General features: G+C 40.3%; 1 protein-coding gene across 1 annotated transcript in view; it reads left to right on the forward strand.

Annotated features, from left to right (window-relative positions):
• The window catches only part of LOC122797801 (nitric oxide synthase, brain-like), a 317,433-nt gene that overhangs the window by 242,953 nt on the left and 57,511 nt on the right, over window positions 1–16,969 (forward strand). Inside the window, exon 17 of the mRNA XM_044066321.1 lies at window positions 6,175–6,341. Coding sequence (XP_043922256.1) covers window positions 6,175–6,341 — 167 coding nt within the window. The remainder of the gene's footprint in view (window positions 1–6,174; window positions 6,342–16,969) is intronic.

Genomic DNA, 16,969 nt, shown 5'->3' on the forward strand with positions numbered 1-16,969 from the left:
CAGGTATAAACACTCTCAAATCACTAAAGAAAACACTAATTGACCAACCACAATGCAAGTTAATAAAAATATTTAATACTGAGCGAAATGATTAAAAATATTAAAATAATAATTTACAATAAACAAAGAGAACTCAATCACCAGGAAAATGAAATCAGTACTGAAGTATAGAAATTCAACATTTAGAAAAACTCTACCTGATCAGTTATAATTTTCCTATCTGACTAAAGAACACTGTCCCTGATCTAAACTAAATTATTACAACAGAGCAAATGCAGCGTTACAGTTCTTGGTGAGTCCTTTTTGGTATCCACTGCAAAGTATAACTGTGAACAACTAACAGCTGCAACTGTCAACTATAACTGAATGGTAACTGACAACAACTAACTGCAGCTGTCTTCAGCAGGCTCTTTTATTGACTAGCCTATCACAACTGTTCCAATTCTAATTTTCATTTCATATTTTGAAAATCAACCAATAGCTGTTTCTTAAAGTTCTTCCCTGTCTTTCAGCCTCTGACAGTAACATGTAGCAACTGTCAATTTTCTGATGTTATCATTTGCAGATCAACTGATCCTGAGACAGTCTGTAGTTAAAATTTTCTTCACAAATATGCACAGTTACAAATGTAAAGAAACACTACTCAAGACCTTAAACCGTTCTGTAGAAACAGATCATAAATCAACATGTAAGAACTTATTTACAATATCATAGCTAGTCATGCTGGCATAATAATACACAGGTTAATCTGAAATTGATGTACAAAACCACAACCAGACATGCCTGCACAAATGACAGTGTCTAATTTCTTCACACCAACATCCTGGAACAGTTGGTCCGTTCTCCTACCAGGGGTACAAACATTCTTGACCTTGAACTCACAAACATGGGGGGGGGGCAACTTTCCTCACCCAATGTAATATCTTTGCTCATCAGATCTAACCATAAGGACATATTACTTGAAAAAAATGAATTCCTGGGATCCAGCAAAACCAAAAACCATTAAGAACTATTCCAAGACTAACCTCTCTCTACTAAGCAACACCTTGACTTAATTCCAAGCAGCCCCAAACCCAGTAAACACCATAGAATACATTGAGCTATTTACAAAATCTGTGTACAGCCATATTGATAGCTGTATAGATTGAGCTGTGCCCACTTGTATTAAGAATAAGACAATCTCAAAAGGCAAGCCAGTCTGGTGGAATCGCACTACCAATTTGTTATACAACAAAAGAAAAAAATCTTGGCCAAGCATAGGAGGAACAAAATCATACATACTAATAGCCCCCTGACCAATTTAAACAGGCAGCTAAGAGGGTTAATTAATACTTCAAAGGCTAAATTTGAAGAAAATGTAGCTTCTCAGGCAAAGGACAACCACAAAGCTTTCTACAGCTATGTCCACAACTTCAGAGGAAATACACAACAATACACAGAACTTATTGTAAAAGGTATCACTCACACTGAACTGGAGGCTGTTGACAATCTTTTGGCTGACTGCTTCAGCTCAAATTTCTCCCCCACTCCCACAGACAGTCCAAAGGAAATACCACATAACACAATCTCCCCAACCATTACTAGAGAACAGGTCATTAATAAACTTTCTGAGGCCAAAAACTCTGCATCGATGAGCCCCGATAATATCCCAGGATGTTTAATAAATAGCATGAAACATGACCTCTTTGGTCCACTTGAATCACTTTTCAGCTAGAGCCTTCAGTCAGGTTTTGTGCCCAAGGAATGAAAGATAGCTACAGTCATTCCCCTGCACAAAGGTAGCCCCATCACTGAGCTGGGTCACTACAGGCCCATAAGTCTTAACAGCTTCATATGTAAGGCCATGGAAAGAATCATCAAGGACATAATAAATAAGGACATAGGTAACCTGCAAATGCTGGACCCATCACAGTTCAGCTTTATTAAAGGAAGATCATGCCTATTAAATCTGGTGGACATTTTTTGACAGGGTCACCAAAGCATTGAATGGAGGTAACATTGTGCACACAGATTACCTCAACCTAGCCAAGGTTTTTGATACAATACCCCACTCATGCATTATAGGCTCACTAATTAAGGTATAAACCCTTTTATTGCCTATTGGATAGCTCCTCATTGATAGGACCCAAGAAGTTAAAATTGGTGAGGCCACCTCCACCAAGAGGTCAGTCATTAGCAGAGTCTCCAAGGGCTCGGTACTGGGCCATGTCCTTTTTGGCATCTATTTCTCTGAAATGGAAGCAAATTCTGAAGGTTTATGGCTGACTAAGTTTGCAGATGATTGCAAGCTAAAAGTTATCATCCCCTACAGACACTATCATTCTTCAAGAAGGCCTACCGTTGCCTAATAAATGTCAAGAAAGCCATGGTTTTAAACTCAGTGCTAAGAAATGCATAATTGTACCCATTGGAAAATCAACCATCCTGGCTAATTACCATGTTGATAATACACCCCTAAGAGTCGACCCAGTGGTCAGGGATCTGGGTACACAAATAGACAGTAGCTTTAGGTATGACCACCATGTGGCCACAGTGGTGAGGAAATCCTTTTATGTTGCGCAACTTATAACTAAGGGCATGGCATCTAGGTCCAAATAGGTCATTATCCCACTGTACTCTGCTCTTATCAGACCAATCATAGAGTGCAATGCTCCCTTTAGTATGTACCTGACCAGACATATGCAGCAACAAGAGTGACTTCAAAGGTTCCTTACAAAAAGAATACAAGGTTTGGCAAAACTGCTTTATGCAAAGTGCCTTAAATCCCTTTTCCTCTACTCAGTCTCTTATAGATCTCTGGGAGTGATATATGCCAGGCATAGAAGGCATCTGTAAACCCCACACTTATGAATCTCCAGATATTAGTAAGTCAAAGACTACCAGAAATACAAGATCTAGGGACCTGACTTTTGTCTGTGACATAGGTTCATAGGTTCATACTAGGCTATCTGCCCGAGGGCATTTATAAGCCTAGCCCATTGTTTTGTGGCTTACGCCACCCCTTTAGTAGGGGGGAACTATACCCATTTTTTGCTGTGCCTCCTCTGAGAGACACTGAGAGGTAATTCCTGGGTATCTGTCTCATCCCCATCCATCAAAAGATTCTCTGAACAAGGGCCGGTGCTCTGCTCTGCCTCATGTCACATGTTTGTTCCACAGCATAGAACAGTCTTGGTGATGAATCTATCCTCCAGCACACTCCAGCATTATAATGTCGAGGGTTTAAGTAAGTCTCCTCGCCCCTGTGGCTCTGCACCACTTGTGACATAAACAGAACATGCTGGAGAGACAGATATGTGTCTCTGATACTGCCCCTCCTTTGGAACAGGCTTCCCAACCATGTGAAGTTGAGTTCATCTATCACCCAGTTTAAGCACAACCTAGACAAGTGGCTGGGGAATATGAAATTTGCACTGAGCCTGGCATCCATGTCCCTTATGGACAGAGGTAACTTATAAATGCCTGGACCTCATCATCCTATTTGGATGCAGAACATCATTACTCTTTTTGAAAAACTTGGTTAGGCTTAGAAAGGCCCCTTGGGCCAGTAGCCTAGTAACAGTCTATGAATAAATCCAAATCTCTGATAATTGTGAAGGAAAATAGTATATACACTGATAGGTTTAAACAATGTTTGTGGTAATTGTAAGAGACAGTCAAGTAATAGGATATTGCTATCAGGGGCCTGAACCATTACACTGCATAGGGCTCCTTTGTCACTGATAAGGCTCTTTTGAGTCTGGAGCCATATGCTGCAAAAGGGTCAGACCTGTACTGAGTGATATGAATTAGGATAACTATTCCTGATGACAGAAAAGACATAGGTAGGTCAAAAATGAAATGTAGGCATCCTGCACTCATGTCAGCCCCCCCCCCTCCAAAAAAATAAAGTAGTATGTAGTATGCAGTAATATTTCTGCTGCTGCAATGCTTGTATTGTCTTTAATTGTTTAGTTTTGTTCATTGTACTAAAGAATTAATTAATTCATTAATAGACCTGGATTGTATAATACAGTTTAAACATTCTGCATTTTAGTAGTCTAAACATATGGTGTTTTAGTAATATAATTTTTGAAAAACCTTGTTTGCAGCCTGCATCAACTGCAAAAGGGATGACAGTTGTCAATTCATATACTCTGCATTATTTGGGATGGTGATAAATCAAATTTGTGGATCAAATTTATGTTGTCAGCAAAGTGGTTATAACTGCTAATGGAGGTCGGGACTTTCTGTGGATGAAAGTACCTTAGCTCTTGTCATCTAGTCATTTTTTAAACAGTCTTTAATCTGGCTTTGCAGAACTACTGTGTGGTGTGTGTGTGTGTGTGTGTGTGTGTGTGTGTGTGTGTGTGTGTGTGTGTGTGAATTAATTTGGAATATTTGGGGTACTTTGTGTGAACAAGTCTGAAATATTACTTTTGTTATTATTGTTGTTAATTTTGACACAGACATCCTTAGAAGGATGCAGACAGCAATGTAGCTATAATTGTTGGGTTTTGGGGGGCCATCTGTGGATAAACATGTACACACAATCTGCCAGTGGCAAGATGCATTTTCAATGAATGTGACTTTCAATACATTTCCAATTAACGGGAGTTTTAAGGGAAGATAAATTTACTGTTGCTCATGCTAAGTCTGTTTTCAGTGTGAGATTTGTTTTGTTCAGCAAATGGTCATAAGTGTTAGTTCTACAAAATTTGAAATAAAGGCTTTAAATCATCATTGTAAATGTAAAGAAGATGATAGTATGTTCACTGCCAGGTCTAAACACTGTTTTATGGTAACTGGGGACAGACAGCTAACTAATGGGACACTGGAATGGTTGTTTGGGGAGGGGGCTTGGTACATTACCCTGCCTAGGACCCCATTTGAGCATGACCTGGCTGAGCTCACTATCACCTACCATGTTCATAAAATACTACTTGAATACTACACACACACACACACACACACACACACACACACACACACACACACACACACACACACACACACACACACACACTTGGTCTTGCAAGTTAGTGTTTGACACATTTAGCTTCTGTGTGCTGTAACATATCCCTGTTTTAGCACTGAAACATATCCTTGGTTTGGCTACTGTGCAATGTCCTGTGAATGGCAAAGTGCAAGTTTCTGTGGAACAATCATTGGTAAGGCAAAAAGTGCCAGCAAATGCTCAAACTAGTGAGCAAATGGTGGGGACAGCAGGCATGTGTTACAAGTTTTACAAGTCAGAGGACAAAAAGTGACCTAGCAGTATAAAATGGTTCTGAGAAATGATATATTAGCAAGAACTGGAACACAGTAATTTCTCTCGAGCATCTATGCACCAGAGTTACATTAAGTTGCAAAAAAAGGAAAATGACCCTTCTGATTTGTTAATCTTGCCAGCAACTGTTTTTAAGCAGAGTTAAAGTATTTAAAACATTAATGGGTGTTATTATGATGTGGCAAACATTTTGGTTAATTATGCGTCATGACACCATATAGAACTACTTTGAGGAAAATTAAATTTCTCTCTTTTATATGTGGAAGAGAAACTATAAATGATTACTAAACTCCCTGTGAGCAAAGAAAAGCACACATTTCCATCTTCACAGCTTCAATAAATAAATGCATGCAGGTTGGGGAAGCAATGTGTGTTGTGCTTGATGTACAGTACATATTTTTGTAAGTACAACGTGTTGAAGTGTGCTACAGCATGGAGAAAATCCTGCACACTACTATAGTCACACTTATGACCCAATATGTTTTTAGATAATGTCTCTTAGGCACTGTGATGGGGGGTAGTGGTCCACATGTCCACTGAAAGCCTGATGCTGATGCCTACAATACTGTCCGCTGTCGCCTGGTACCTTGGGGACCATGGTCATTATTTCCTTCTCATGCATTTGGTTATTGAAGCTGTGGGCATGGCACTGTTTGTTTCTGTTTGCCTACAAAGAATTTGCAATGGCTATATGCCTCAGCAGCTGAATGTCACTTCAGCCATGTGTCCCCAACCAAATGTACCAGAGGGAAATGTCTTGCCACCTAGGAGTTTATCACATAGTCTGCTTCACTAAATGTGTACACAAATGTAGGGATAAGATTGAAGGATGCAAACTAAAGTTATTTCTTGCTCTTTGAAGTAAAATTAAATGATATGTATGCCTTTCTTCTTTGATGCAGGAGTTAGTAAGCTGTGGGTCACAGAGAAAAGATTACCTGCCTGCACTGTCTTCCAGGCTTTCTCCCATTTCTTAGACATCACCAGCCCACCAAGCACACAGTTCCTGCAACTGCTTGGGACATTAGCTAAAGATCCTAAAGAAAAATCAAAACTGGAAAGGTTAAGCCAGGTAAGTACATTGTCAAACAGTGTGGGGATCATGAGTTGAGGTAAGCTAACAAATGAAAATTGTTTGCAAATTTAATTGAAGAAAAGTTAATTAAAGTCCATTGGTTATTTGCTCTTTATCTGAAAATAATAAAATATTTGCAATTACAAAAAGTTCACAACAAGAATGCCTGTTAATGCCGAAGGATCAGTCCTGTATGTGGCCTGTGCTCAACAAGCCTGGTAGACAGAGACAGTTTGTCACTTCCAGGTAGCCCAACAGTTGTGGTAGTGAGGGGGCCAACAGTCAGGTCATTTAATTTTTGTAAGCGACAGATGTGACGTTGCAATGGTCATGAATATGAAAAGATGCTTTATGACACTGTATTCAATACCTCAGAGAGCAGAGAGACTGATGAGTAGACAGGGAAAACTAAAAAAAAATCACTGCTACTAGTGATGTCAGTTTGTGTTGTCAACTCCTAAAACCCATCTAACATAAAAAGAATTACTGACAGAAAATTGAGCATCTGTGTATTGTAGCTGCATAACTATTTGTTGTCCTTTTTCTATCATGTGCATTATAATCCTTATGTTCAGCGTACTTGAGTATATCACTTCCATTTTCTGCTGCAAATCTTGCTTACATTCAACCTGAATCTGATACATCCAGCCTACTTATCCTGAACTCTTCCTCTACGTCCTTCTTTATTCCTACCACTAGCATTAACTAACTAAAACTAACTCTAGTGACTGAGCTTGTGTTCCTTGCTACCTCTACAGTTAACTCCTATCTGTAGTCATAAATAGTAAAATCAGTAATGAGGTCTGCTTTAAACTGAAAGCTTGTCTAATGCACATGCCTTCTTTAATCTTTTTATATCATCCTAAATAACTGAAGTTCTCGCTCTCTCTCTCTTTTTTTTATTTGGTCTCGCCTGTCTCTTTTATATTAATCTACTTCTAATGGTAAATTGCTGTTTTTAACTCCCCATAAGTTTTATATTATATGTTTGTAGGTGTTTGCCATGTTAATATTATAACTTTATACATGTATGCTATTGTGTCGGACCGGAGCATAGAACCCACCATCCTGTTGAACATCTGTTTACAAACAAGGCCATAAATCACTTTTACCATCCTTAGAATCTCCAGCAATAGGACAGTAGGGCAGCTGGACTGCACTGCAGAGGATACAGTGGTTCATGTATCAGTACTAATGTTGTGTGACATAATGAGAAAGATTGACAATGCTGGTTGCAGGTCAGTTGCCTCACAAACACAATTGAATGGTATTGGTCACTACGAAGATACATATTTTCACATGCACTGTGACAAAGAAGGATAAACTCCTGAATATGGCCCATGTGATCCAAGTTTGCGTAGTGGCTTGGCAGCTTGATGACACAAGCAGGGAGGATGGGAGTGCCCATTCTGGGGGAGGAAGGATGTTTGCTCATTCAGAGCGCCCTTATATATTTTTATTTCCATATTGGAGACCAGGGAAATAACCACAGGGTGGTATCGTGGGTAGATTTGGACAGTCTTGCTAGCACCAGCCTCTTGCAGAAGTGAGGGGCAGTCCATCACTGATACACTTTACACACCCCATCCCCAGTGTATTACTGAGCACACACAGAGGGAGGGATATATTAGAAAACACTCCTCAGCATAAATATAACACTGCTCCAGGTGTCTTAATCTCCTCACTGGCCTTGAATTTGGGTCAGAATTAGTCTGGGGGTGTCTAAGACAGGTTTGGCAGACCTGATAGATGAGGAAAGGTCTTAAGAGCAGCCGATGGTCAACTACAGGGAGCCAAGACAAACATTTATGCAAGAAATATATTATTTCATATCATATTAAGTTATAAAATGTCATCTACAGAAGATAGTAAGTATACCTATTCAGCCTGGTCATTGTAACTAGTGTAGGGCAGGCATCCCATGCCTTTCACGACTTTCATTCCCAACCCCAAGCTTTTTTCAAATTTTCAACAATCTTGGCATCAGTTTTCTATACTGGCAAGTTGTTCCACTCTCTACCACTGTTTCTGTGAATATGTATTTCCCAATGTCTAGGCTGAATTCAGTTGTCTTAATGTACAAGGTAGGATCTGCCTGGCCTACTTTTTTTCCTTCTAACTTAATATCTCACTTCTTTATTATTTTTTTGTGTGCTCTAATATCTCCCATCTTATGAAGTGAAAAATGTCCAGCTCTCTAAGCTGCTCTTCATATAATATTTTCTTCTTTACTCTCAGCACCCTGTTTACCTTTTTTTGTACTGAGTACAGTGGTGAGATATCTACCTCCCTGTAAAATCTCAAACTGCACACAATGCTCCAGCTGCTATCTCTTAGCCCAACCGAGAGGTATCATTCCCTCCTCCCCACTATCCATGGATAATACACACCTTACCACAACTTTTAACCCCCCTGCTATCCATGAATAATGCATGTTACCACAGCCACTCACCCCCTCCTATCCATGGATAATGCACACCTTACCACACCTCCTTATCTTCCTCCTATCCTTGGATAATACACACTGTACCACACCTCCTCATCTGTTTGCTATCCATGGATGATAAACATGTTATAACACCTCCTCATAGGTTCATAGGTTCATAGGTTCATACTAGGCTATCTGCCCTAGGGCATTTATAAGCCTAGCCAGAGTGTGTTTGGCTTTCACCACCCATTTTAAATTAATTTTGCCATGCCCTTTTTCGAGGTTAGTATACTGTGCCTCTGTCTAACAGTGACACAGAAGTGATACACGGGGTAAACCTACGATCTCCCATCCACTCATCAAGATTCCTCTTGAAGAGAGTCAATGAGGGACTCTGCCTAACCTGGACTGGGATTTTATTCCAGAGTGAAGGGAGCCTCTGGGTTATGAATCTGTCCCTCCAGCATGTCCTATTTATTTCAGTGCTGAGGTTCAAGTCTCTCGAGCACGTAGCTCGATGGGATTTGGATTTTCTAAGGTGCAGCATGTCCATTAATTCTGGGTTGGACATAGCTTTATACGTCAGGCACAGATTGCCTCTGAGCAGGCGGTATGCCACTGAATAGAGCTGGAGTTTCTTTAACCGGGCAGCATATGGCATCTGTTTGAGCCCTTTGATCCTCTTGGTGAGGTACTTTTGGGGTCTTTCCAGTTGCTGCAGGTGTCTGGTAAGGTACATCCTAAATGGGGCATTGCACACAAATTATGGGCCTGATGAGGGATGAGTAAAGAGGCATGATGACCTCCCCTGATCTAGATGTGAATCCCTTCATGATTAGGTGGGCTATATAAAATGTTTTTCTAACCACTTTGGCCACGTGGTTGTCAAATGAGAGATTGCTATCAACTTGGGTCCCCAGGTCCCTAATTACTTCTTCTGTACTTAATGGATTACCACCTATGTGGTAATTTGTGGGCACTTTGTTTTTGCCAAAGGGGATAACTATACACTTTTGGTGTTTAGCTTGAGGCCATGGCTCTGGCACCAGTTGTCTGTTTCTATGAGGCCCTTTTGGAGGATGCTTGTGTTGGCTGGAGAGTCGATTATGGCGCCCAGTTTGCAGTCATCTGCGAACTTGGTCAGCCACAGTCCTTCCATGTTGGCCTGTACCTCCGAGAAATATATACCGAACAAGAGAGGTCCCAGGACTGAGCCTTGTGGGATGCCACTTGTAACTGGTTTGGAGTCTGACATGGCTCCAGCAATTCTAACCATGTGGGTTCTGTCCTTGAGCCAGTTTGCAACCCATCTAGTGACATAGGGGTTTATATTTAAGCTGGTGAGTTTATCTATAATGCCCGACTGGGGTATTGTATCGAAGGCTTTTGCGAGGTCCAGGTAGGCTGTGTGGACCACCTTCCCTTCGTCAATGGCCTTGGTGACTGTTTCAAAGAAATCAACCAGGTTTAAGAGGCAGGATCTGCCCTTAACAAAGCCGAACTGGGTAGGATCCAGTGTCTGAAGGTCCCCAATATCTTTATTTATGAGGTCCATGATGATCCTTTCCATAGCTTTGCAGACCAAGCTAGTCAGGCTTATGGGCGAGAGTTTCCAGGATCCGTTGAGGCACCACCTTTGTGGAGAGGGACCACTGTTGCTGTACACCACTCTTTGGGTACATATCCTGTAGTAAGGCTGAGATTGAACAGTAGTTTTATGTTTGGGTTTAGCTCTTCTTGGAGTTCATGTAGGATGCAGCCCGGGACACCGTCTGGTCCTATTGATGCTGTGTTTTTTGCTTTGGAGAGGGTGGCTCTTACCTGAGCATCTGAGATGTCAGGGGGGCAGCACTCTGCTGGGATAGATATTTGCCCATTTGGTGGGGAGTGGGGGAGAAGTTTGTGCCGAACCTGTCAGCTAGGATGTTGGCAATGTCTGTGGGTTCAGGTGTATTTTTTGTCATTTTGGACTAATTCTGAGCATATCTGGGAATTCCCACCAGGTTCCTAGCATAACTAAAGAAAGCCTTGTGATTATCCTTAGTGTCCTGTGCAATTTTTCTCTCGAAGCTGGCCTTAGATGATTTTATGAGTGCCCATAGTTTTTTGCTAATACTGATCAGAGATGCCTTCCCTTTTTGGGATTTTGCTCTATCATGTAGTAGCTTCCTCCTTCTGTTGTATAGTTTGTTTATGGCTGGGGTCCAGCAGACAGGACGTCTGCCTTTGGAGGATTGGGTCTTGGTTTTTTTGGGATTGCATGATCCATGCATTCCTGAAGATGTTCACAGAATGCGTTTATAAAGGATTCTGTGGTCTGGGCCGTATTTTCCACAGGCCCGGGGGCTTTGAAGGATTCCACCTTGGTTTTGAGGAGTGTGAAATTTGCTTTAGAAAAGTTTTTCACTGTGGTTTTCTGGGCAGGGGGTGGGGTTGGGATGTGAATATCCAGTGAGATTAGTTTATGGTCTGATCTTACCAGTGAGGGATACACTTCTGGTCTGGAGCATAGAGTCCCCATGTTGGTGATGATCAGGTCCAGTATGTTTTCCCCTCTTGTGGGAGTGGTAACAAGTTGTTCCATAGCATTTGAGTTTATAAATTCTAGGAACCTTTGGGCTAGGGTGTTGGAGCTAGAGTAATGCTCCCAGTCTATGTTTGGGTAGTTGACGTCGCCCAATATAATGGTGTTTGGAGAGACCTTCATATTTTCCAGTGTTCTCAGGAAGGCCGATTGGGGTTCCTGGGTTTGGGAGGGTGGTCTGTAGCAGGCTATAAACTGGAAGGCAGTTTTACCCACTGTTAGTTGCACATGGATAGACTCTGATGCTTCGTGTTGTGCCACCAACCTGGAGGTGTGGGTATCTTTGATGAATATTGATATTCCCCCTCCTTTTGTGGTTCGGTTCAAGTTTTGGGCCTGAAAAGCATGGTATAAGGTATAACCTGGTAGTGCTTGGGTGCTCTCAGGAGCCTTGAACCAGGTTTCTGCTACTGCACAGATATCGATGTTCTCCATGCTAAGGAGAGTTTTGAGTGCGTGCATCTTGAGGTTTAGACTTCTGGCATTGAGTAGCATTACTCTTAGTTTCTTATCCCTTGTGATACCTATGGAGGTGGGTTTGTCTTTTGAGCCTTACCTAAAAAAGGCACTATGGGGGTAGCAAGAGCCTTCCTATCCATGGACGACAACTCCTTCTGCCCCTTCTGTCCATGCAATATACACATCTTACCACACCTCCTCATCCCCTGATATCCATGGATAATATATGTTACTGCACCTCGTCATCTCCTTTCTGTCCATGGATAATACACACCCTACCACACCTTCTCATCCCCTGTTATCCATGGATAATGCACGTTACTACACCTCCTAATCTCTCTTTTGTCCATGAATAATACACACCTTACCACACCTCCTCATCCCCTGATATCCATGGTAATGTATGATACCACGCCTCCTCATCTCCCTTCTGTCCATGGGTAATACATACCTAATCACATCTCCTCATACCCCTGCTATCCACGAATAATACACACATTACCATACCTCTTGTATACTTCCTTTGACATCTGGCTTTTTCTTTACTGGCACTCTGTCATTTCTGAGCCTGACTGTTCATACATTCTACAATAATAAGCACAAGTTCTCTTGTTGTGGGTTTCCAACTTTGAACCCTTCTGGACATGAAGTTGAGTTATACCCCTCAGACCATAAATAAAACGGGTCTACATCAGCTTATTGAAAGGTGAGAAGAGTGAATGCTCTTTAATTGAACCCTAAACGTCGAACAACCCAAATGTTGAAGACACGGAACAGAGATTTTTTCCCAAGGGAAAAAAATTGTTGGGCTGTTTTCAGGAGTTTGCCATTTCTTCCACTGTGGTGCGATCTTGGAGTTGGTATATTTAAGTGGGGGGCAAAGCTCCCCACTTTATGTTGTGTTTTCATTTGTCTTTTTTTTTTTTTTTTTTTTTTTGCGGAACAGCAATTTTTTTCCCCTGGGGAAAAAAATCGCTGTTCTGTGTCTTCAATATTTAGGTTGTTCAATGTTTATGGTTTGATCAAAGAGCATTCACTCTTTTTAGCTTTCGATAAGCTGACATAGACCTGAAAAAAAATTGTTAGGGCCTTGGCAACTTTTGTAGTGATATAGATATTATCCCCAGCAACTTGGTGTTTTCAGTAAAGATGCTAAAGTAATTTACCATGTTATATATGAGGTCAAATATGTGTACATTAAACATGGTTCATATGGCTCACTGCTAGTCACCTCTTCTTTCCATAAGCACTCCCCTTACTATCATTTTTTGTGTCCCACTCTCCACTCACCTCTCCACCTTTCTCAGTCTTTAGTGATGTTCACACTGATTATGTTAACCAGGTTCCTCTTACCCATCTCCCTGGCAATACATTTCATAGGTTCATACAGTCATTGGTGTATACTAGGCTAATGACCACTAGGGCCCTTAAAAGCCTAGCTGTGTATCCCAAATGTTACCCACTAATTTGATTTATATTCTGACTGCCTCTGCCCATCAGAGACATAGGAGCCAGATGAGGGGTGAATTTCTGATTTCCCATCAGTAGGTTCAAGTTGTGCCTAAATAGGGATAAGGAAGAACTCTGTTTCACATGGATGGGGAGCCTGTTCCTGAGAATGAATGAAAATTCTCTGAAAAACATATTTGTCTGTCCACATGTCCTATTTATGGTGCAAGCAAAATTTAGGTCTTTTAATCCAGTAGTTCTGATGCTGTTTGTTTTGTGCATGTATAAAAGATTTATCAAAAGAGGGTCCAGGAATACCTTGTATGTCAGACAAAGATTACCTTTCAGAAGTCTGTATCCTTCCATCCATCCATTCACAACCCCTTTTCCCCATTTTTGTATATCGGGGTCAGGATGTCACTTCAACAGTGACAATCATCTAGAGCCAAGGTTTACACCACCAGGTGGCTAGCACTGCCACAGTAGGTCATCCACATCACACGCACACACTCATTCACACCTATGGCCAATTCAGTGTATCCAATCCACCTACTGCATGTCACTGGAATGTGGAAGGAAACCAGAGCACCCAGAGGAAACCCTTGCAAACACAAAGAGGACATGCAGACTCCATACAGAAGGCACCCCAGCCAAGCATCAGACTAGGAAACCTCTTATTGTGAGGCGACAACACTATCTGCTGCACCAGTGTGCTGCCAAAGTCTATATGATACCAAGTTAAGTTTACTCCCTGTATTCATTTTGTAAGGAACCTTTGTGAATGTTCCATTTGCTGCATGTGTCTGGTCAGGTACATACCGAAGGTGGCATTATACTCTATGGTGTGCCTGATGAAGGTTGAGTACTGTCGTATCATCACCTCTCTGGCTCTAGATGCCATGCTCTTGCTTATACGTTGAGCAACATAGAAGGATTTCCTTACTACCTTGGAAAATGTTGGTTGAAGGCAAGGTTACTATCTACAAGATTTCCCAGATCCCTGACTAATGAATCAGCTTTTAAGAGTGCTTTGTTAATAACATATTTACTCAGGGCTTTGGCACCAAACACTTTTCTGTATTAGACCTTCCTGAAGGGTGTTTTCATCTGGTGGATATGACTTTATTCATTGGTTCATAGGCAAGTACTAGGCTAGCTGCCCTTATGGGTCATTTCAAGCCTAGCTAATTCCCTTGGTAAGAATCAAATCCTGTACCTCTTGTGTGTGATGTAAACACCTTAGCCATTATGCCCACCCCAACCATTATTATTAATGATATGGCTCTGTTGAATGAATATTACAGGAATACATCATACTCACTATCATCATCTTGGGAAATGGCTCAAATCTTGGGAAAATTCTTAGGATACTACAGTGCTTAAGTAATAACTCTGGTTCCTCTACCATGTTTCCTGGAAAATCCATACCTAAAATGTTTCTTGGATATGCATCTTTTTCCATCATCAGACTGTGTGCATGGAATGTCCACCAAAGGTAACCAAGAAAGCTCTTGACCTAAATACAGTTAAGTATGATTCACAAGTGCCCTTATTGAATGAAGCCCATCCCATCCTTAGAAAAAAAAGAGAAAAAAATGAAGTAGAGTTGAAGAGAACATTTAGTATAGTAGATGTTGATTGAAATGCACCAAATGCAGCCATGAGTTAGAAAAGATAATTCTTGACATATTCTAGGCAGAAAGAAAAACAGTTTAGCTAGAATGTGTACAGGAAAGAGCAACTCTGGACCAGCCTGCTCAAACTGAGAAAGAGAGAAAGAAGATATAAATGAAATGTCATAAAAGGTAAAAAAAAACTTTAGAATTTAGGAAATATAAATAAACATACCAGTTAATTCAGTAAGATACATAAAAGCATTCAGAAGACAAATAAGAAAGGGATAGCCAGTCCATTCGAAAAGGAAGACAGATAACACAAGGGAACAAAGAACAAAACTGAGAGGGGCAGTAAAACTTATACAAAGAGATGGGATTTGACAGAATCCTAATAAAAAACAAGACGGCTAAACAAAAATTTCTGTTCAGGGTTGACTCCAACATTTCAAAGATTCCTGAAGCAATTCCAAAACCTATATAAAAAGAAGGCAGTGGGATCTGAAAAGCTTCACCCTAGAGCTCCTAAAAAATGAACAGTGATAATGCTGCTAAAGTGACCTTATTTTTTAACAAATCATGGGAAGGAGGGGGTGAAGAGTGATATGATTCAATTTCACAAAATAGCGACATCAAAGCTGGAGAATATAGTGGTATTTTGTTCCACAGAAAAGCAGGGAGACAGTGCTGAAAGAAAATTATTTAGACATTGTAGTTAGTGGGGCACCAGACCAAAGACAATATAAATTGACAGCAGTAAGGCATGCCCGACACATCAAACACAGTTTTTTCTTTTACTGTGTAAACAGGATATTATTTCATAAAAGGGGTGTGGATGTGGCCCACTTACAGCTCAAAAAAAGCATTTGACAATATATGACACAATAAATCAGTGAACAAATCAGGAAAACATGGAACAGCCCTACGTTGTTAGCATGAATAAGAAACTGCATAGGCAATGGGGTAAGAGGCTGTTAATGCATGTAGCCCATTCAGGTGAGCAGCCATTTGACAAATGAGGTACCACAAAGGTGCACCATTCTTTTGAACTTTTTTATTATTAATATTATGTTGTGTCTGGAAGGAAAAGTTTATTGCAGAAGTAAAAGAAAGCGATGCACCAAAGTTGAAGTAACATGATTAAAAGAAAACTTGTCAAGAATGGATGACTTACACATTTCAAATTCACTGAGAGAAACACAACATAATGCAACATAATGCATCCAGAAAAAGTTTACAAATCTAATTAAGAAGTAGGGGCAACAATGAATGAGAAACAGACTGAAGTGCAATCATAAAAGATGGCATATTGGTTAAGCATTCAGTGTGGAAAAAACAGCAATGAATTCTCATGGAATAGTGGACACAGTTATATAAGTATCACCTACAAAAAAGTTATTATTTCTCAAGGGTAGATGACAGTTAAGACCCATTTAAAATATGTACTTCTTCATACCTTCTCATTTTAAGGATGCAGGCTATATGAAATTGTTCATGTGAACAAAGCAAAATGGTGCATAGTCTGTAGCAGAAGTACTGTAAAAAGAGACTATTGCACATGAAGATAAATACTCATGAAGACAGAGAGGGAACATTAAAGAAACAGTTGTGATTTTTAACTGGCACCTATACACTTCAAATGTGTATCATTTACAAAATCTGAGTGGTAATCCGATACAAGGGGGTGTGACTCAGGGGCAAAACAATGAAGTTTTAATTCACAGAAGAAGTGGTAGAGAATTAGTGTAGCCTATCTTAAGAAACATTAGAGACAATAACAATAACATACTTCAGCTGTAGATAGTACATATGTAATAGAGTTCTTATGAGGCATGATATAAAATAAAAAATAATCTAATGGTGAAGCAACATTTCCAACTTAACTGATAAGATGGGAAAATGTACAAATTATATCCTTATCTGTTGTCAAATTCCATTTCTTTTTTAATGAATGTATTGGTATTTCTCTTAGCTTATACTGGATTTGTACCAATTAACATGTCATTGAAGAATAACTCTTTATTAGTCGCCTGCTGTACCATGAATGACTTTCAGCAAGGAATAATGTCTCTCAGCTTTGTATAAAAATGTA

The sequence above is a fragment of the Protopterus annectens genome, chromosome 3.part1 (assembly GCF_019279795.1).
Source record: "Protopterus annectens isolate FY-2018-M chromosome 3.part1, PAN1.0, whole genome shotgun sequence".
Taxonomy (NCBI): Eukaryota; Metazoa; Chordata; order Ceratodontiformes; family Protopteridae; genus Protopterus; species Protopterus annectens.